This window comes from Pygocentrus nattereri, chromosome 27 (assembly GCF_015220715.1).
Source record: "Pygocentrus nattereri isolate fPygNat1 chromosome 27, fPygNat1.pri, whole genome shotgun sequence".
In the NCBI taxonomy this organism is placed as follows: domain Eukaryota; kingdom Metazoa; phylum Chordata; class Actinopteri; order Characiformes; family Serrasalmidae; genus Pygocentrus; species Pygocentrus nattereri.
The window spans coordinates 21,247,638-21,270,196 of record NC_051237.1 but is presented as its reverse complement, the minus strand read 5'-3'; the positions used below and the strand labels follow the sequence as shown (position 1 = coordinate 21,270,196).

At 40.9% G+C, this 22,559-nt stretch overlaps 1 protein-coding gene across 1 annotated transcript; it reads right to left on the bottom strand.

The window, feature by feature from the left end:
* Positions 1-3,716: 3,716 nt before the first annotated feature.
* Positions 3,717-21,196, bottom strand: prrt1 (proline-rich transmembrane protein 1). The gene is made up of 4 exons (XM_017683738.2): positions 20,872-21,196; positions 12,285-12,643; positions 10,040-10,231; positions 3,717-8,666 (listed from the first exon to the last, which is right to left on the bottom strand). The coding sequence occupies exons 1-4, from the start codon at positions 20,888-20,890 to the stop codon at positions 8,490-8,492; spliced, it is 747 nt and encodes a 248-aa protein (XP_017539227.2). The 5' UTR covers positions 20,891-21,196; the 3' UTR covers positions 3,717-8,489.
* Positions 21,197-22,559: the final 1,363 nt, after the last annotated feature.

Genomic DNA, 22,559 nt, shown 5'->3' with positions numbered 1-22,559 from the left:
CAGCATTTTCTCCAAATTAATCTCCAAAATTACACATTTACAGGACAAAGCAGAAACATTCTTAACGAGCAAAAGATTTTTTTCCCCAAGAAATTTTAGGCCATGTCTTTTGTACAGTTCACCATGAAATTTTAACACAATGCAATTGTGTACAATGTTTTTTTATTTCTACAAAATTATTATATATATATATATATATATATATATATATATATATATATATATATATATATTTATTTATTTTGTGGTTGTCAAACATAAATATTCAAATATTCCTTGCCCTGATGGACTAAAACCATAAATATCAGATCTTACCCAGTTCTTCAGTTTGCACAACTAAGCTTGGGCAGACGACTTCGGTAGTTAGGAACTGTTTCTCCTGGCTCGTGAAAAATATTGTGGCTTTGTACAGCCTTGTCCATCAGATACTCAGAAAAGTGATGTAAGTTATCAGGATAACATCATATTGCCTGCTCCTAATTAGATGGATATTAAAAAAGCCACACCAAAATATGTACTACCATTCAAAACTTTGGAATCACTCAAACTACTCACCCGAAGATATTTTTATGTTTTACTGAAAAAAGAATCCAGTGAACTAAAATTAATTAAATGATAAGTATACTCTGATTATCTATTAGCATAATTTTTTGTCTCACGTCATCTGCCCTGAGACCAGGGGCCATATTACAAAAAATACTTAAGTCTGAAATCAGCTTTGTTGTCATGACAGCCTCATTTAAGACTGAAGTTAGGACAGAATCTTTTATAGAACAACAATTAAGTCTATAATTTTATCTTATTTCCAGATAAGAAAACAGTATTATAGAAGGATCACAAGTTGGCAAGATATCCTAAATTTTTTCTTAACTGTAAAACAGCTTCAGAGGTTTCTTAACTTCTGTTTCTACTGTTTTATGCAGTGTCAGGCACACAGTTCACTATAAGCAGCATAACGACACGACATTTATCTACACTGAAAACGGAGCTTTGTCTTTTCTAACAGCATTTAAAAGCCCCAGACGCTGCCGACACAACCTCCACCATCCCCTCTTATTACCACTGTGTGTTAATGTTGATGAAAACTCGTCAGATAAAATATTTCAGTGATGGTGGTGAATAAAGAGGAGATGGAGCGGAACGTGTTTTTGTTTATGAGGAGGAATAAGTGCGCTCAGCTAAAGCTTTTGGGAAAGGAAACTGAAACTGTGGAGCGGCGAAGCTCTGAAAAACAGCACGAAGCGCTGAAACAATATTCTTAACTCAGTTTATCGATTTATCGGGCAGCTAATGTTACGGTAGCTAGCGTTAGATGTCTCACTGTCTCGATTACATGTTTACTAGATTCAGCTGTTGCTAGGTAACAGACACGACAGTTGTTTGTCGACTTCAATCGAGTAAGTTAAGATTTCCTAAGTTGAGATAAGAAAAGATGCTGTAAGGCAAGGTTTGCTTCTGTAATATGAATTGGTGGAAAAATCTTATCTTGACCTGTCACATCGAGAAGTTAAGATAAAAAGATAAGAAGAAAGATTGATTCCATACTTTTAAATGGTGTGTATCACACCAAAATGTCTATTAGATCTCATTTGTAGCATTTACTTTCACTTCTGTCAATGCATCCCCCTCCCCTGAACGATTTCAACTTTATAGGGTGGCGTAAGTGCCCACAATTGTGTTCAATTCCTCCCTCTCCTAACTAACTGCAGCATTTACACGTTAATCAGACAAGAAATTGACATAGTTACTGATTAATAAGTCTTAAGACTAATAACTAATTAATAACCATCGGGTTCAAAACCATTAACTCTGCTCCTGGGCACAGTGGAGCAAGGCCAGGGCCAGGCCTTCAGCTACAAGGCCAGGATGTTAATCAGCACTGATGGACCCGGACAGAGGAAAGGTAAACTGAGTCCACGGACACAGCATGGACAAAACTAACCCGCACGATGAAGCCAGCAGTGCAGGTCAGAGCTGAACGGGCACCGGCTCATGATGAAGGAGATGGCGGGCAGCGTGAGGCCTGCTAAAACTATCACAGAGATGCGGGGTCTCTCTGGGAGGCTAAACGACCATCTGTGCTCCTGCAGACTCAGCCTGGCCTGCCTCCTCTTTCCAGCTCCACTGCAGGCCCCATTCACTTTGTCTCTCACAGTTCCTATTTCACATTTTTCACCATCTCACCTTCCTCTCCAAGTAAATTACACTAGCTTACACAAATGTAAAGTGAGGGTTCAGCCAAGCTTGCATAATATTGCTTCGAATGTACTTGCTGAGCTGCCGTTTCACACTGCAGCAATGAGGCTAATGTAGCCAACAAGTAACAGAAGATTCCACCTCATGTATGACCACGTCTACATCATCACACACTGCAATTATACACCCCCCACCTCAGATTTAGACTTTACATTTATCAACATTACATATAAAACTCAGAAGACGTGTGTAGGTTCACTGGTGGTTTTGGACAGAACATATAATAGGCCATTTGTGGTGTAGACATCGACCCCTCGTTCCTATCACCACCACTGTAATGAAATCTGAGGTGGCAAAGAACCATATCAAATGAAACCACCCTGAATGGCTTTGTTTACATCTGAGCCACAGAATTACACAGTCATTTTGAAAAACTGGCAGAATTCCCCTTTAAGCTGTACCCTTAAAAAAGATGGTGCTTCAAGAAAATGGTTCTATATAGAACCCTGGAGCCTTTTGCATGATTACAGGTTTCTTTCCATCATGAACGAGCTCTTCAGATTGATGGAAAAGGTGCATACATGTGCTATAGACCTTTCTCTATAGAACCTTTTGGAAAAGGGTTCTATGCAGGAACCAAAAGGGTTTTCCTATTGTTACAAGCTTAACACTGTAACAATAGAGGAACCCTTTTGGGTGCTATATAGAACCACAGTCAAAAAGGTGTCTATAAAACCATCTACAGAACATTCCCCATCAAACTGACAAACCTTTCATGATGGAAAGAAACCTTTAATCATGCAAAGGGTTCTTTGCATGTTCATGCTTCTATACAGAACCATTTTCATTACTAAGAACCCTTAAAGAACCAGTGTAGGTGCCCAGTGAGGTAAAGGAAGTGGAGAATAAGTCTAAATCTCACTCTGTAGGATTCATTTGGCATTCAATTTGACCTCATTGGATTTAACATTACCTTACATCTTTCAATCCACTGTTCACAGTGGTGGTGATAGGAACCAGACGACTGGAGAGTTTAACGCCTCTAAGAGCTCAGAAAAAGCACAGAAAGCTATTGCATAAAATATACATTATTATATATACGTTACATATACGCTTCTTGATATCGAGGTATTGGTTCATGATAGTTTTTCAATGATATTTTGTTTCAAAAACATTTTTTAATGAAAAATGACAAGAAAGCACCGTCTTTTTAAAGAATGTGGCCTTTGACATTTACGAGTTTCTAACTGATATCTAAGGACAGTGAGATGTATAACAAATCCCACAGATTGAGGGTGTTTAAAAGGTAGCAGTGCTTCCTGCATTCGCAGTTACAAGACATTGAGAAATCACAGCTGTTGGTGACGGAGAGGCAAAGAGACAGACACAAACTCGGAAAAAAAACAGGGCATCTATAAATAGCACCTCTGAGACGAAGGGAGAGGAAAGGCCATGAGGAGAAGCCAAGAGTGAGTGAGAGAGAGAAAGAAACGAGAGCAAGAAACCTGCAACACGACTGATTCTCGCAGTTCCTCTTTAATTTCAACAACTGGATTCAAACACAACAAATGCATGTACGGCATCCATCAACAGAATTAACCTCGCAAAGCACGTGTACACAAGTCACCGGGCAGCCGCTTTGAGGGAGTCACCTGCCACATTTACAAGCTCAGAGAAACTCTGCGTTTTCAAGGGTGCCGTAACTATGGGTAACCGTTTTCTCCGAAGCAAAGTCGTCTGTAACGATACAGGCTCAGCTTTATAGTAGATCAATGTGGAAAAAAGCAGTTTTTTAGGGGTCTAAAAAAAAAAAAAGAAAGAGAGAACCCACTGTACACTGTATGCACAACATTAAAACACCATAGTGGTTTAATGAACTGCACTGGTAGTAGATATCAGACATAAATACATGTTTATAATACAAACTACGCTCCTCTGTCTACGGCATTTAGAGTTAGAAAACTCTGGATTTTAGCCATAATATCAGGACTGTCTTCCTTTATAATAAATAAAACAATACGCACATCAATATATCAGTAGTCACTCAGCGAAAAACACTCTACACTAAAGCTCCGGATCTAAAAATAGATTAGATTTGGGAGCAGAAAAGGACAGATATGCTGCACTGCAATACGACTGATTGTATTCTAAGGAGAAATAAGAATGAAATTTATTTAGTAAAAATTGGAATGAAAGTGCTATAGGCTTGTCTAATAAATAAATAAATAAATAAATAAAACCACACGTTTATCCTGGGTGCCACAAAACCCACCACAATCCCACCAGCCAGGCACATCTGCTCATGGCATTATTAAAGGGCCCATATCCGACATTTTTCATGCATTTTATTTCCAACCCATGAGGTCCACTTACAACGTTAGCCCGGTTTATCCACCAAAACGAGGCTGTTTTTGCAGCTTAGATTCCAAACATTAGCCGTTTAGACTGAAAGCAGCGTTTACATACTGCATCCGACTCAAAATAGTGAGGTGAACTTGATATTCCATGATATAAGCCCTTTAATGAAAAAAAAAGCTACAGGAGAACAGCAGCCATTTGGAGTTTGGGTGCTAAAACATTACATATAAGGTAGGTTCAGGTAAAATGGGACGATATGGGGCACACAGTGCTGTGCAAAACTTTTAGGCACTTGTAAAATTATATTAACTGGGTAGTGAATATATACTTATAATACATACTCATAATATCAGAATACATACCAGCAATATTAATACAACCAGAAGTGACTTTATGTGTCAATGTGTTTGTTTTCCCATTGTCTAAATGTCTACATCAGAACGCCCTGTATTATTTGTAGTTACCATCCAATATGCGGTTTGGCTAATTAAGTCCAGGTCATATTAAATCAGATTAAATCAAATCAGGTGCGTCAGGTGATGGATTTCAACAAAGTGATGTGGAGCATCAAAGACAAAACAAGAAATTCTCCGTATTTCTACTGCATTGATGTTTCTTAAGGTTATTGTAATGTTATGTAGAGTTTTAAACAGAAACAAACTTGATGCCCAGACAAATGGTTTTAAACGGTTTGGTTAGGAGCCCCAGACTTTTGCACAAAAAGGCTCTGAACAATGTTATTATTTCTATCTGTTTCGGCCCAATTAGTAAAATACTCTATTTTTCCTGAATCCACACTATTTACATACATTTTATATATATGCCCCTATATTATCCTTCTGTATTGGTGCCTGACCCACAGTCTGAGTGAAAACAGAAATGTGAGTACCACACACTTAAAAAAGAAGGTTCTTCAAGGGTTCTTTAGTAAAGAAAATGGTTCTATGTAGAACCACCAACACTCAAAGAACCTCTCTGCATGATTAAATGGTTCTCTGCATCATGGCAATGTCCTTCAGACTGATGGAAAATGTGTTACTTATGGTTTTACATATTATATAACCTTTCTGAAAAACACCAAAAAGGGTTCTTCTATCGTTACAATGTCAAGCTCACAATAATCGAAGAACCTGTTTTGGTGCTTTATAGAACATTCGCCATGATGCAATGAACCATTTAATCATGCAAATGGTTCTTCTGAGTGTTCATGGATTTAAACAGAAACATTTTCTTTACCAAAGAACCCTTGAAGGACCATCTTTTTAAGACTGCAGTGCACCTGGCTGGTGGGCAACAGCAGATTACAACACACCAACATTACAAAACACATTCATATTCAAATCAGCCCCGCCCCTCTCTGGTCAGTCATGCTCTTAAGTGTGAAAATCATATGCAGGAATGACAGGTAGAGATGCTTGCAGTAAGTATTCAATACTAGGCAAAGAACCATTCAAATCAAATGAGACGGAAGATTTTAAAGATCTTATTTTTTGCTTTGTCGCGTCAGGCAGAGACGGCACACTGATAAAAATGTACTGCTTTGAATGCCGCTTGATGCAAATGTCTACATCATACAGTCTTAGGCAAACGTTTGCGCATCCCTGCTCAAATGACATGCTTTGTTGATTTTCTAAGTGAAAAGGAGTGAAAACATCCTCTACAGAGACACACTTCTATAAACTGTAATGCATAGTTCGCTAAATTTAATGTATGGAAGAGTGAAACAAAACATGCCATATTTAAAGGAACAGTTTGGCCGAAAATGTCATACTGCGCTCAAACCACATCAACATCTCTGCACAACCTTAAGCCCTGGATCTGGTTTGAGCGGGGCGAGAGAAGTTTCGGGGGTGTATTTACGGAAAAGATTTGGGTGACTACTGACTTCTACTGTTCGTTAGCAACCTTAGCCTCGCAGCTCCAGTGCTAAAGACACACAGTTTGGACATCGAGCCTGTCTTGGCTGATGGACCGCGTCTGAGATAAAAGGAAAACTGTGGAGTTTATTTATTTATTTTTTTTAAACGTGTGTTCTCTGTAGAGGATTGTATTCACTTATTTTCACTTTGAAAACCAACAAAAGGTCATATCAAGAGGGTGTTCGCATATGACTGTAGGTGCAGCCAAGTGACCACTGGGAGTATATTATATATCACAGCACAATTATTTCTAAATAATAAATATCTCAATTCAATTTAACGCAGCACTTTTTTTCAGCGTAAGACTGAAAGCGGATCTCATATCAGGCTGTGTTGATCGGCTGCGGCTGACACTTAACAATATAACCTGTTCTCATAATCCAACTTCATGGCTGTCTGGAAAAGTAAACATCTACGTGAATCCACTCAAATCTGTGACGCAGACAGAAGGACGTTACTGGGCACGTTTAGCCCAGTGTGTCCGAGGTAGTCTCCCTATTAGCCACACGGTCTTGATCATACTGTTTTCGCTGAAGACTGTAAGGGTTTTGTACAGGCTCACCTGGCCTCTCTGTATTTTGACTCTCATTTGGTCTGAAATAAAAGAAATCTGTTTTTCAAACTTTTTTTTTTTGCAAGATTGTATCATCAGAATGACCGATCTCTCCCACTTCCCTTCAAGCTTCGTAGCTTTATATTTAACACTCCTCAAAATTAGCTGGCAAACAAACAAGGCAGCAGCGTTTTTTGCTAGTCAGACTATGAAAAATAAAACAGCTACTTCCTCACTGTGCATAAAAGTGCATATCGCGACATGCTTAGTTAAAAATATACCAGACTATGAGGTTGAGCAGTCTATGATGATCATACTTTATCATCCACTGATAAAAAATAGTTCAGTTCAACAACAGAGCTATGGCTATATATATATATATATATATATATATATATATATATATATAAAATTAACCCAATACACAAATCATGTAGTAATAAATAATGTATAATACATCAGTTTGAAACACAATAATACTACGTCTTTCCGATCAGACAAACCAGTTCACTATGAGGCAGCATCAACTGCAAATAATGTTTCCTTATTAGTCCTCAAAACATTGTCTGACCTGGACAGTAGCAATACTCTACTGTAGAATATACTGCATAATATTTAAAATCAAGAAAACTCACTAAGGATCATGTTGAACAATGTACATCTTTTTTCACACTAACATACAAGCTCCTTTTTGGGGAATAGGTGGGGTTAACATGTGCTGTACGGCCTTTGTTCAGTCAACAAATGGAGAAATTAAACGTAACATTTGGTATTTGGCAATTATCTGGGAAATACTATCGAATGTTCTGAATGCAACACTGTTTACTTATAACGATACAAGAGAACTACCAAAGATCACCGCACCGGTGTGGATATTTGGCAGTTTAACCTGTTCATTTCTGCTAAATAACACTGCTAAAACCTAAATGGATTGATGGCACAAAACAATAAAATAGCAGACGGAATGTACTGAACACTTGACAAACACAATCAGCACATAATCAATCATATGTAACAACAGTTAGGTACAGCCAAAGCACTTCAGAATCAAAACCGGTGTGATGTTTCCGCACAGCTAGTGGAATACCGTCAAATTAGTGAGGATTAAAACACTAATAGACTGTAAACTTAAGAATTAATGACCTTTTTAAAGGAGAAAATGTGTGTGTGTGTGAGTTTTGTTCGTATATGGACGTGCACATGTATCGTCAGTGCTGTTTTCCCTACTTTGGCCCTGATCTGACACTGTGGAGAATCTATTTCTGCAGACTAAAATACAGTAAACAGTGTTTTTAGCCTGGATTCCAATAGTGAGGGGATTTCTGGTGTTGTGGTCTGGGCCGGCGGGTCAGTGCAGGGGGTGTCTGGACACTAAGAGCAGAACGTTGGCTGTACTGCGTGAGCACAGCAGCCAGGAGTCTGTGATGCGGTCAGAAGGCGGATGGTTCGGTGGCCCCCAGGCTTTAGGGGTCCCAGTCGTCATCATGGTGCTGAGAGGCGATGATGACGACGACGGTGAGGATGGTGCAGAGGACGATGGAAGCGATGCCCACCGCCAGACTGATGAAAGAAAAGTTACGCGCTTCGCGAGATGCTATCTCCGCCGTCACCATGTCGCCACGGGCGACCGCAGTACGCACCTGACGGAGAGAAAATGTGTGTCATGTATCTTACTGCAACAAAAACATTCTTTATCTGAACACTATGTCTTTTAATTTGAGTTAAAGCTGCACTTTGTAAGGTTTTTTGTTGAAATGTTGAAATCCCCAAAACTTACATAGTGCAGCTTCATGGTAACAAGATATAAGTAATTTTGGACCACTTCGATTGGCCCACTCATCATGAAATACTTGCACAATGTAAAAGGACGTGTCTTCAAATGGGTAAACAAGAAAAAACAATAAAAATGACTATAAAGATATGCGGAGTGGGTGTATGGCATTTTTCTAAGGTCCAAGTCATTTTAACAAACCAATTCCTTAGCAGAAAAATAGCTGGTAATTCTGGTATAGTACAGAGTGCAGCAAATATTAGTATTATATGAATACTATATGTATTCTATGTAAAAGTGAAACAAATACAACTAAACAGTTCAAAATGAGTGGCAGGTGGAGGAGCCAGCATGCGGTGCAGTCAAAACGAGAGTGCCCTGACAATGCTGATCTTTAGAAGATCAAACTATGACTATTATTGCTAGGCCTTCAATTAGGGACATAAATATCAAAAATTTGGGGAAAACAAAAAACCCATCTCTATAATAATATATATGGTATATACAACATGTATAATGCTAATTTCTGATAGCACCACTATGGGATTTTAAGTAAAGTGTTAGCACTAAGCTAACAGCAATTCAAATGAGCACAGAACATTTTTTGGCCATTCTATGCTAAAACACAAATGTTTGAGGCTTGTTTATGACATTCCTTGTGATATTCGAAGCTTTTAACAGACAATAACATATATTTTACCTTGTATGTAACAGTTTTACAGTGACTCTTTAAGTACAGAGTCCTGGTGTAGAGCTCCCGTTTTCCATTTCTAGCAATTGACTGAAACCTGGTTAGACTGCAGTTCATATTCACAGAACTGTAGGACGTCCAAAAATGTTTATTCTTACAAAGTGTTATTCCACCATGCAAACAGCAGTCCTGTGGTCAGAAACTGACCAGTGTTGCATGGCATAGAGGGGTGCTGATAAATTGTGAGCAACAGTTGGACTACAGTCTGTAATTGTACACCTATATAGTCTACCCATAAGGTACGCTGACCTCAAACAATGAGTGGTAGTACAAGGTAGGGGTTTCTAATGAAGTGGACGGTGGGCTTACAGCCATATTGACTTATCGTGTAACCTCATTACTTTTAAACTATTGCACTGACCTTGTAACCGCACTAAAATATGCCTGACAAAGCTTCAAAGGAAAGTTCTCATTTCCCAGCTGAATCAACTTCATATTCAAAGTAATTCAGGACACAATCTCATTTTCATGGCATTAGCTGGCTGACCCACCTGCACAGCTTTGATGATGGCGATGATGCCGGTGGGCCAGAAGCAGCAGACGGTGGTCAGGACGGCGATGGGCAGGTAATCATGAGGGGGGCGGCGCGGTTCCATCAGAGCTATGCCAGGAGGCATCTGCATGGCCATCTGCCCTGGGGCCACACCTGGATGGGGTGCACCATTAGGCAGGTAAGGCTGGCCCTGTGAAGCAGAGATAGAGGCACTGAACAGTTCAAATGATCTGCATGTTACACAGCTCTAATTAAGATATTTTTCCATTGCCAACTTCCACACTGCACTGCCAAAGTTGACATCTTAGTAAGCGAAGAAAGCTTGGTTGCAGGAAATACATAGTTGCTATCAGCGCGAAACCTCATCTTATATTTTTGACAAAATTTGAAAAAGACAGTTTTCTTTTATGTTGTGGTGAAATTCCGCGTTGAACGGACCAACATAAATGGTCCAAAATTATTTGGAAAAAAAAATATTCCTTCATTTACTTGCATTTTGTTCTGACAGTGATATATAACATTTCTCATTACAAGACTACTGTAAGATAACTATATGGTTATTCAACCTATTTCAAGACATTTGTTTTTACTTATTTTAAGACATCAATTATCTTACTCAGTGACTTAAGCATGACTATTAGATATAGCCAGTCTTCAGTTTGGGCCATATGTGCTCATTTCTGCTAGCACCCCTATGGAATTTCTAATACTGTGTTACTCATCTCATGAATTTTATTTGAAGCTTGCAGCAGACACAGACATATTTTATTTTTTATCAGTTTTACTGTGACTTTTTCAGTAAAGGGTCATGGCACATGGCTCCCACAACCGTTTTCCATTTCTAACAACTGACTAAAATCTTACAGCCAATGATTCGCAATCACAGTCAGTTACTATCTAGAACTTACAGAAGGTCTAGAGAGACCATTTTTCTTACAAAATTGGTCCCACTCACAGGAAATCAAACTGATTCCTCTGTCGCTTCCTAATTGTGTTGGAAGTTGATCTGACATGTTGGACCTTCAGTTTCTGAAACCCAGTCAAATGCACTGTTTCTACATAGAAACCAGAGGGGAAAAAACATTCTGGCGTTTCATGATTTTAACCCTTTGTTTTCAAACAAAACTCAGTAATGAAATAAGTATAGCACTTCAATACATGCAGAGATTAGATACAAGCACTGACAGTTTAGTTAATCAAGAATGAACTATAAATGACAACACTTAGTTCACAGCAATCATTCGGTCTTCTCTAAAGACCTTGAGAGCCCCAGGGTTTCCCCAATGATCTTACTGCACTTGCATTTCCTTCAACCATAATTTCTTGAGAGAAGTAAAATTATTTTCCAGTGCAGTAATGTAAGTGATAAGATTACTAAAAAAATTTTTAAAATTAGTTTAATAACGAGAAACAAGTTGTTATGGAAATATTAATATTCTTACAATATTACAATATTCTTTCTCGTAATGAGAAGCATTAAGGTCCAGACTTTTCCAGATAACATAATAGGCAGAACAAGGCTACATTTAACCTGAGAAGCACTAAAGGTAATTTCAGGCTACTATTAATAACTTGTAATACTCTCTGCATTCAGTAGTATTAGAGTATGGCTAAAAAAGCCAACTTGCTGTTCTTTGTTTTCTTCTTATTCCATCATGAAAAATATGCAATGCTACTTCTCCTACAACTTTCGATCTAGAACTTTCCAGAACAAAATGTGCAGCTTCAACTTTGCAGGATCATAGAGACTTTACCTGAACACATTCCTGCCTAGCAATGCCTTAGCATCAACCTAGGATAGCACAGCAATGGCTTAGCAACACCTTAACAAGTAAAATACCATAGCAACAGCCTAGCAACACCTTAGCAACCACCTGGTATACCACAGAAATGGCCCAAATGCACCTTAACCAACAAGGACACCATAGTAACAGACTAGCAATACCATAGCAACCAGAACCTTGAAGAAGCATCAAACCAACTACCTGGAATTACTATATAAATATAATTAAGTTATCCAAAAAAATCAACCGTAACTGCTTTGTCTTATAAAGCATTATTAGCTGGCCTTGTCCAGCCATCTTAAAGACTATTCATAAACTTTTCTTTTCTAGTTCAACTTGTTTTCATTCGCCAAGACATAGTCATTGCATTAAAACGTTCTTTTTAAAGCAATAGTCTCCACTATTGTGCCCATCAACAATAAACTGCCTACACGTCTTTAGAAATGTGACCTGACTCACCCCTGTTCCAATAGGATAGACTGGGACGTAGGCCGTGCAGGGCTGGAGCTGTAGAGGGTATCCAGGGTGCAGGTAGCCCACCGGAGGATGAGGGACAGTTCCTCCAGCCCCGTGTGTTTGTATTGTATAGCCGTTTGCCGTCCCCTGAGGCCCGAGTGTCCCGCAGTGGAACTGGGTCTCCTGCAGGTAGCCCTCTGAGCCAGGAGGCGGAGGAGGAGGGGGGTAATTCGGTTGGGGGGCGCAGCCAGGTGGGGGAGGATGTGGAGGCATGTTTGGGTCCTGGGAGGGAAGGTAGGGCGGAGGAGCCATTTGGGTCATCTGCTGCGACATGGCCTGCCTACCAGCTGCCTCCTCTAGAGCTGAGATCAGACACGAGAGAGAGAGAGAGAGAGAGAGAGAGAGAGAGAGAGAGAGAGAGAGGGGACATTGAATATCAAACACCATAATGTCTTCAGGGGTTCTGGGATGGTTTGGGACAGACTGACTTTCTACAGTTCTCTAAGGCAAATCATCACCGCCATATAAAAAACGTTCTTTAAACATCATTAAAAAAACGACCGCCCTTTACACCCAGTGAACATTTCATGGTGAACGGACCAACAGAAATCATCCAAAATCACTTAAAATCTTATTTCGTTAACAGATTATTTGGTTATTTATTGAACGCTTGTTTTATAGGCACAGATACATGATCAAAAAAGCTGTTAGTGATATGCTAATTTGCTATGTTTATTGTTAGATGGGCACCATTCACCAAATGGGTTAGAAGAGAAAAAAACTTTAAAAACCTTAAAGGCGACATTTAGACATGGTTGCAAAACTGGATGCTTTAAAACTCCCCATTAAAATTTTACCATTCAGGGAAACGTTTCAATTCATTAGAAAGAGGATTCTGCATTTTAGCACCCTGTACTGTAAAAACGGTTTGAGCACAGGACGTTTTGCAATAATGAACCTTGCGGTTTCCTGCAGCAGGGCCGCTGGTTAGAGAACATGCAAAACCTGGAGAGAACATGCAAATGTGTAGCAAAACAAAAGTACTGCATGAAGAGATAATTGCTTCATATATATATATATATATATATATATATATATATAAACAGCATAGACCAGCATGGTTTTGTCACCAGCAAGACCATGAGCATATGTTGTATTGTGGTCAACCAGCATGACCATGGTGAGGTGACCAGCTACACAAGAACCACACCAGCACTAGACCAGCACAAACCAGCTTAGACCACCTTGTGCTGTTTTTTCAAGGCAGCACATGTTGGAGAACCTCAGACAGAAATGAATTTTCGGCCCAAATGTAGGCCACATCTGCAGCTCTCTTGATGTACGGCATTGACTCACGGTGAGTCTGGCTGGCTCTACTCAGCCACAGGTCCACCGTATGTGGGCCAAATAAATTTACCATGCGCTCACCTTTCATGGGCCATGTCTGGGCCCAATCAGGGCCAACGGCTGGGCGGCACTTTTATTTTGAGGGGTCCTTTTTAAATGAATCAAACACTCAACAGACTCTAAGCAACATGTCAAAAACATGAGGGTGAGGGTTAGGATTAGGGCAAGGGTGAGGTTTAGGTTTTGGGTTGAAGTTAAGGTGAGGGTTAGGATTAGGGCAAGGGTGAGGTTTAGGTTTTGGGTTGAGGTTAAGGTGAGGGTTAAGGTTAGGATTAGGCCAAGGGTGAGGTTTAGGTTTTGGGTTGAGGTTAAGGTGAGGGTTAGGATTAGGGCAAGGGTGAGATTTAGGTTTTGGGTTGAAGTTAAGGTGAGGGTTAGGATTAGGGCAAGGGTGAGGTTTAGGTTTTGGGTTGAGGTTAAGGTTAGGGTTAGGATTAGGGCCAGGGTGAGGTTTAGGTTTTGGGTTGAGGTTAAGGTTAGGGTTGGGATTAGGCCAAGGGTGAGGTTTAGGTTTTGGGTTGAAGTTAAGGTGAGGGTTAGGACTAGGGCCAGGGTGAGGTTTAGGTTTTGGGTTGAAGTTAAGGTGAGGGTTAGGATTAGGGCAAGGGTGAGGTTTAGGTTTTGGGTTGAGGTTAAGGTTAGGGTTAGGATTAGGGCCAGGGTGAGGTTTAGGTTTTGGGTTGAGGTTAAGGTTAGGGTTAGGATTAGGGCCAGGGTGAGGTTTAGGTTTTGGGTTGAGGTTAAGGTTAGGGTTGGGATTAGGCCAAGGGTGAGGTTTAGGTTTTGGGTTGAAGTTAAGGTGAGGGTTAGGACTAGGGCCAGGGTGAGGTTTAGGTTTTGGGTAAGATTATCCACCCAATGACCGGTGGGATGGGCTCCAGCACTCCCCCCGACCCAGAAGGATAAAGCGTCTTAAAAAATCCACTTCAAATAAAGTGTTACCAATTATTGAACATGGCTCTGTATAGAACCTTTTTTGGACTCCCTATAGCACCAAAAGGGTTCTTCTACCATCATGGTGTCAAGAAAATTTTTTGGTGCCACATTGAACCCTTTTCAAAAAGGTTCTGTACGGACTCAGAGTCAACACATTCTTCATCAATCTGAAGAACCCTTTCACGATGCAAAGAACCCTGTAATCATGCAAAGGGGTCCCTTGCGTGTTCATGCTTCCATATAGAACCAGTTCTTTATTAAAAAACCATCATTTTAAGTGTGTGAGGCAGACCAGTCCTGCATAGTTAACTAAGAATAATAAAGAGTGAAGCTCACCAATGGTGAAGTAGCATAAATAATGACCTAAAGAACAGCATATGCTTATTTTCAGAGACCCCCAGAATTCCGATTTTGAGACATTCAGGGGGTCCAAGAAAATAATTAGGGGGGCCCGGACCACTCAGGACCCCCTGCACTGCACACTTTGCCTGCGTGTACAGTATATTAAGATGAACGGAATGATTAAACAAACATTTTGGACACGAAATGAGACTAGGTTTAAAAGTAGGTTAACGCTGCTAACAAACACTAGAATAGTCTTGTAGTACATCCACAAAACGTCTCCTAGCTCCCGTAAACTTCATCCCGGCCTTCATTAAGGTTGCACAGACTTGCTACTGCTGTTTCGAACGCAGTAGAACTTACTGTGAACCAACTGAACAAAACTGTGAACTGAACTGTGAAGTTATTTTAGACCACACCTAATTTTATAGTTCACAGTTAGTCATACTGGGTTCTAAACCACGTTGACAACCAACTTAAGCCTCACACTTCCAGCGCCATAGTAAAGAAGCCGAATTTGGACAGCAAACGTGTCTTGCCTGACTGGTCTAAGTGAAATATTGTGTAAATTTCATTTCAGAGTCAGAATCTTTGCTTGATAATCACCAGCTGTACAAGGAACTCCTCTTGGTGCAGATATCAACATCAAATTAAGTCCAATAAAATAAATACAGAATATACATCAACATAAAATAGACTACAGAAACAATCTGTTAGCATTATAAAGGATGTGCAATGGGAAACGCGGCTGTGGTTCACAGTGAAGTGAGTGTAAGCTGGTCTTAATCATGAATTTGTAATATAATCAGTGTAGAAACAGAGCTTCACTTCACTTAAAGGGACACAAAGCAGTGATCACTGGTGGTCAAGGGTGGAAATGTAAAGACAGTCAGGCAGCTGAACGTGTGGAGGTGAAGGAAACAATCAATAAACCGATTAACCGATAATTAAGTGAACTAACTCTGAAGTACTTGTTAGTTCCCATGTCACTCATTTACATGAGCAAACACGCTTATCAGTTAATAAACAGTGTAATAATTGAATCTGTAATTAAGCTGTTGGGACAAAACCTCATATCTCCACTTCTGTTGTTTTTCAGTTTTGACAGAATTTGAAGAAAAAAAAAAACAGCCCAAAATTACTCTGAACAACAATATGTCTCTCTCTCTGTCTCTCTCTTTTTCTCTCTCTTTCTGTCCTTCTTTCTCTCTCTCTCTCTCTCTGTCTCTCTCTTTCTCTGTCTTTCTCTTTCCCTCTCTCTCTCTCTCTGCCTCTCTCTCTCTTTCTCTGTCTTTCTCTTTCCCTCTCTCTCTCTCTCTCTCTCTCTCTCTCTCTCTCTCTCTCTGTGTGTGTGTGTGTGTGTTTGTGTGTATATGTATAAATATGAGAGAGAGAGACAGAGAGACAGAGACAGAGAGAAAGAGAAAGAGAAAAAGAGAGAGACAGAGAGAGAGAGAGAAAGAGAGAGAGAGAGAGAGAAGGAGAGACAGAAAGAGAGAAAGAGAAAGAGAGAGAGTGAAAGAGAGAAAAAGGGATAGACAGAGAGAGAGAGAGAGAGAGAGAGGGAAAGAGAAAGACAGAGAGAGAGAGAGAGAGAGAGAGGGGGAAAGAGAAAGACAGAGAAAGAGAGAGAGAGAGACAGAGAGAGAGAGAGAGAGAGAAAGGACAGAAAGAGAGAGAGACAGAGAGAGAAAAGAGAGAGAGAAAGAGAGAAAAAGAGAGAGACAGAGAGAGAGAGAAAGAGAGAGAGAAAGAAAGAAAAAGAGAGAGAAAGAGAGAAAAAGAGAGAGACAGAGAGAGAGAGAGAGAGAGAGAAAGAGAGACAGAGAGAGAGAGAGAGAAAGAGAGAAAGAGAGAAAAAGAGAGACAGAGAGAGACAGAGAGAGAGAGAGAGAGAAAGAGAGAGAGAAAGAAAGAAAAAGAGAGAGAAAAAGAGAGAGACAGAGAGAGAGAGAGAGAGAGAGAGAAAGAGAGACAGAGAGAGAGACAGAGAGAGAGAGAGAGAGAAAGAGAGAGAGAGAGTGAGAGACAGAGAGAGAGAGAGAGAGAGAGGGAAAGAGAAAGACAGAGAAAGAGAGAGAGGGAAAGACAGAGAATTTTTTTGGTCCATTCATCATGAAATTCACAGACAGTGTAAAGGACAACAGGCTTTTTCAAATTTTGTCAAAAACTGAAAAACCAAAGACCAAAATGGAGATACGAAGTTGTGTTCGGACAGCAGGGCTAGTTAGACAGATCGATATACTTAGACAGATACACAAATAATCTGCACTGGGTAACAGAACCAGAGCATAAAACAGCAAAGACTGACAGTGAACACAATTATTTTTCAAATATAGAGCATAATTATGAACGGATTATCAGAATAAAATTATTGGAAATTTATTTGTAATGAATCCTCATTTAAATTCTCAAGCACAACACGAAGCGTCGCTGCATATGATGGAAGCCGTCTGACCGCAGCTCAGGCTTGTTATCAGTGTGACATTTTGCTGCTGCTGCTGTTTTTGGTGGTGTTGGTCTTCGTGTTTTTTCTGTTGTGTTGTTAAAGGTTTCTTTTCTAAAAACATATCAATGTAGTCTATAAAGCAATTATACTATTTCATGCCCCTGTATCTGCAACGGGTTGGCAGCAACCTTTTTCTGATTCCAGAAAAGGAAAGAAACAGAAAACATACTCAAAAGAAAAATTACACAGAACCCTCAACAACTAAATATAATACCACATTTTTCAGTGTTCAGTGCGTCCACCCTTTCCACTCCTCCAAAGTTCAGTCTTAGAAGTTGGTTGTGCATTTTCTGCTTCTCACCATCCAAATAAACCACACACATTCAGTGGTGTTGCGGTCTGGACTCTGGGGTGGTCAGTCCATCATTGAGCTTCTTTGCTTGACGTGTCCGTCTCCTTTTCTCAGTGAGGTTCTTCTTGATCAGCTACGCATCCTTTCAGACCCACAGCGCTGAGTTGTCTTCTCACAGTGGAAGGATGGACAGAAACCCCTGTGGATGTTTTCAGATCTGAAGTAGCTTGATGTTCTCCTCTCTCAGAGATGAAAGCTTTAAATGCTGTTTATCTGATGGGGGCAGTTCTGGTGTCTGCCAGGTCTTCCAGGTGGTTGTTAGGAGTCTCATTTTCTCTGTAGCTTTTAATCATTTTTGAACTCCGGTGTTAGTAACTCTCGTTTTCCATCCTCCTTTCCTTTGACTTTCCCCACAGTGTGAATGAAACAGACATACCTTGCATTCAATGTTTGGTTGCATTGCTTTCTTCAGTTCCAGCATTTCCTGCTGGAATCTTGCTGTGCAACTTCTTAGCCAGTCAAGACTCTTCTGTGTTTCTGCCGTTTGGGTCCATCCAACCAGACAAGATCTGCAGTCTTCAGACGCCTTTAGCAGTCACACTAAAGAGTGAAGGTATGCAGGCCACTCCATGTACAGCCAGGCCTGACACTACCTCCATCATGTTTCATGTAATGCCATATGAATGGACGGACACAGAGGATTGGAAACATTCAATTTATTTTCCTTCTTAACTGAACTTCTGCTGGTTGTGTAGCTGCCTTCAGCCTGCTGAGTCATTCGCCACTGCCAAGATAACAATGCAATAAACAAGCATTTGATCCGGGCATGAATAATACACTAAGTCTCCAGACGATTGTAGACACCTCTCATCCAGCATTTCTTCTGAAAGCAAGGGTATTAATAGTAAGTTTGTCTCTCTCTGCTGCAGTAACAGCCTCTACTCTTCTGCAAAGGCTTCAGAACAGATGTTGGAACATTGCTGTGAAGATTTGATTGCGTTCTGCCACAAGAGCATTAGTGAGGCCAGGTACTGATGTTGGATGACCAATACTGGAACTCCAGCTCGTCCCAAAGGTACTGGATGGAGTGCCCTCTCTCCAAAGCATGCAGCCCAATGTGTGAGGGCTTTACATCCCTCTAGCTGATGCTTGGCATGGAGACTATAGGCTCACATGCGGCCGCTCCAGAGCATCCCATTCTATTGGTCAATGCTTTTCTGAAGAGATAATACAAGATGTGTGCGCAACTGAGCACCTCTACCAGCAAAGGGTGCGTCTTAAAGTGATTTCACTTATTAGAAGGACTGTCTGGATACTTTGGAGGTTGTCTACCGTTTACAAGCCAATTTGGCTGTGGCTCGACACAAAACCTGTGCCAGTAAACTGTATTGATAACATGGGGCGGTGTGGGGGTTGGGAGAGTACGTGAGAGAGAGAGAGAGAGAGAGAGAGAGAGAGAGAGAGAGAGAGATGCTGGAGGACAACCCATTACGTAACCTCTGACATCATCACTACGGTAAAGTGGGAAAGGATGCAATGGTCCGAGGCACTGCAGTTCACATACTGGGATGAGGGAGGGAAAGAGAGATAGATGGAGCGATAGAGGGGTGGCGCATCCGGGCTGTAAAGACATAAAACCAGTGAAATCAAATCAAAGCCATTGTCCTTTTTCCTCCTCCAACCTGTGTCTGAAAAGCTGCAGACGGAATCTCCCTGCAAAGCCCTCACTCGCTTCCCAACCCAGCAAACGAACCACCGCTTACATAAACTGCCACCAAAACCTCCATCCATCTCACTGGGTTTAGAGGCCAAAAGAGCACGGGACAGTTTCCACTTCAAACACATTACAGCCAGCAGCCTCTCGTACATTTCTACAGCAATAATTTGATGTCAGATGGAATAAATATAGATTTTTCTATATAACCCCCTCCCACTCCCTCCACATCCCAGCCCAGGCCAGAACACAGTTTAATGCAGCTCTTCCTGCCGAGCACTGTTCTGTGTATTTAATATCTCACCAGTGAAATCTCCACATCTCTGGCCCACAGAGGCCTTCACAGGCACATAATGAACCCACAGTGTCCACAAGGCAAAGGAGCAGAATCAGTGCTGCAGTCTCCATTTACCAGAAGCCACGTCTTCCTTTCACTCTCAGTCAAGACTACTTAAACACCCTCTAAACAGAAAACGTAGCTTTCTAAATTGTATTTAAGATGTTGTGAGAAGAGCGATGGGACAGAGCTTTGCGCGTCCCCGTGGATGCAGCTGCACACAGCAACGGGAGCGCGCAAACACGACAGAACGTTCGGAGTTTTTTCCCCACCCATATTCCGGCAAACCCCGCCTCCTGCGCAGCGATTGGCTAGTTACGCAGTACGTCATCACGCGGTAAAACATGCGCAACAAAAAACAAAGTTCCCTGAAAAATATATTCACATATGCAAATTTAGAAACAAAAAGCTTATTTTCCTCTTATGTACAAGCTACTCTGACTTTCTAAAATCCAAAAACCGCTGCTCAAACTGTCTAATAACAATTGTCTAACATTTTCTTCTTTGTCTTTAACTATTTTCTTTGCCGGTTTACTGTATTTTGTTTGGACTGTGATACTGCGGCAAATATAAACACTGAGATAACGTTCCTCTGTGATCTACGGTTGCTATGGTGACGACAACGCCTTCGTAACGGTGCGACCTGGTGGAGCTGCTGCTAACTAGCCAATCACAGCACAGGACCCAGACGAGTACCGCCCAATCACAGCGCTGAAGGCGGGACCTACTAGTCAAAACTAATGCGGGAGGCGGGTCAGTATGAGCCAATCACAGCCCAGGGGACGAAACATGAGCCAATCCCAGAGCAGGAGGCGGTCTGTGTCGGAATACAGGTGGTGGAAAAAAAACACCGCTGTATCGTGCGTCACAGGCTAATAAGGACTGTAAATTAGCAGTTAAATGAGTAAAACGAAATAGACATTTTATAAACGTTTTTCATGCAGTGAAGCGTTTCGACTCAAAGAATCGAAAACCAAAGTAACGTGAACTGATTAACAGAGCTGCATTTAAAGAAAGCTAAACAAAGGAAATAATCGTGAAAATGTGTATTACCGTGTTTTTCCGACGACATCCCGTTGAGTTGTGCGATGCCTTTCAGCTGTCCCTCCACGATCCGCTTTGGGGGGAGAAATCAGCCAACACGTCTGCCTTTGTGTCGATTTAAAGCGTTAACATAAAAAGGAGAGTGGTGAAAATACCTCCTGGCTAAGAAAGCATCTTCAGATGACAGACCATCTCTGTCTAGCCCGGTTACTTTGCTGTAAATCCGTCTATGTTGCACTGTTTTTATTTATTATTCTGTTCTATTCCAGTACTAGAGCAGCGCATCCACCTCTACCAGCGGAAAATAGGTTCCCTCAACGCCTCGCGTTACACTGAATTCATCAGGCGCACGGTGTGGCTGCCTTAAAGAGACAGTAGCACTTGTGTGGGACACTGACACAGGATCCCAAACCACTGGGAATAATTCATAAAGCAGGATGTCTCACTAAGCTGGATAACCTTATTCTAAACTGACCATAGACATGACCCAGGCATAGGCTCCTTTTGGACAGGACTTTAGGCTTAAGTTATCTGGTTAACTGAAGCCCCCCTTATAGGAAGCCTCCCTTAAAACACCAAAAGTACACACTCCTGAGGCTGGCTGCGTGCTTAAACCCCACTGATCTGAGAGAAAAACTGTTCTGCTGACTAACAGGGCTTCAACGATTTCAGTACGATACTGGAAAAATGACCGCTCAATGACCGTGCATTGATATTTAACACGGTATCTGATACACCCTAAGGCCTCATCTGAGGGTCCCTCACCTGCAGCCTCTCGTTTTTATGGACATGCTACTTTGCAATTTTTTGTTTTTGAATACATTTTCAGAGGCAACCCAATCTGTGTTTAACATGACGCATAAAATATCGAAAGTCGTGTCAAATCTGGACATAAATAAAAAGAAATTGTATTGAATCTGCAAACACTTGGACGTGACGCCCCTTAATGACAAGTGATAGAAAATATTTAGCTTGATCTGAACTGACAGAGCTCCGATATAGCACACACAAAATTAGTCCAAACGTTCTGCACCACTGATGATGTGAGTTTGTGTAAGATGATTAACGTCGACATCAGACGCATGCAGAGTCAACACGTAATAACAATGAAGAACACATTAAAGTTGTATTTTATATGGCTTCTGCAACTGTCAAAGATTCATATAAATAGCTAGAGAACCAGCTTGGTTTGAATGATTTGCGCCATTCTTGGGCGCCCCCTCCTGGAGCCTGTGGAGATCTTGCCAGGGCCGATAAACAAGGGGACTGGCCTCTTCCTATTTCCCTGATTATATATGACTGTAAAAAACGCCAGAGGGTACCTGCTAGTGAGCCCTCAATGAATGGAGCTAAATGACTAAAGACAAAATTGTTAAAATAGTTTCTATTCACTCGTCCAGAACTTTCCTTTAATTCTAGAAAGCAGAAGGACGTATTTGACTTAAAATTTACCTGTACGTTTCCTGTTGTCTACAGCAAACAGGATGGCAGCATTACTGCTACTAGTTGGCGAGCAGAGCAGCTCATTGGCTGTTCGCGCTCACTGTCATCATGAACATACACGAGGCACCGTTTTAAACTCCTGTAGCTCAAATAGTTTAAAAGCTCTTAAAATATAACAGCAGTGTTAAAATGTTTTATGCTCTTCTGTGTTCATGAAATTCATGTATTGTTTTCCATTAAAAATGTTCAGGCAA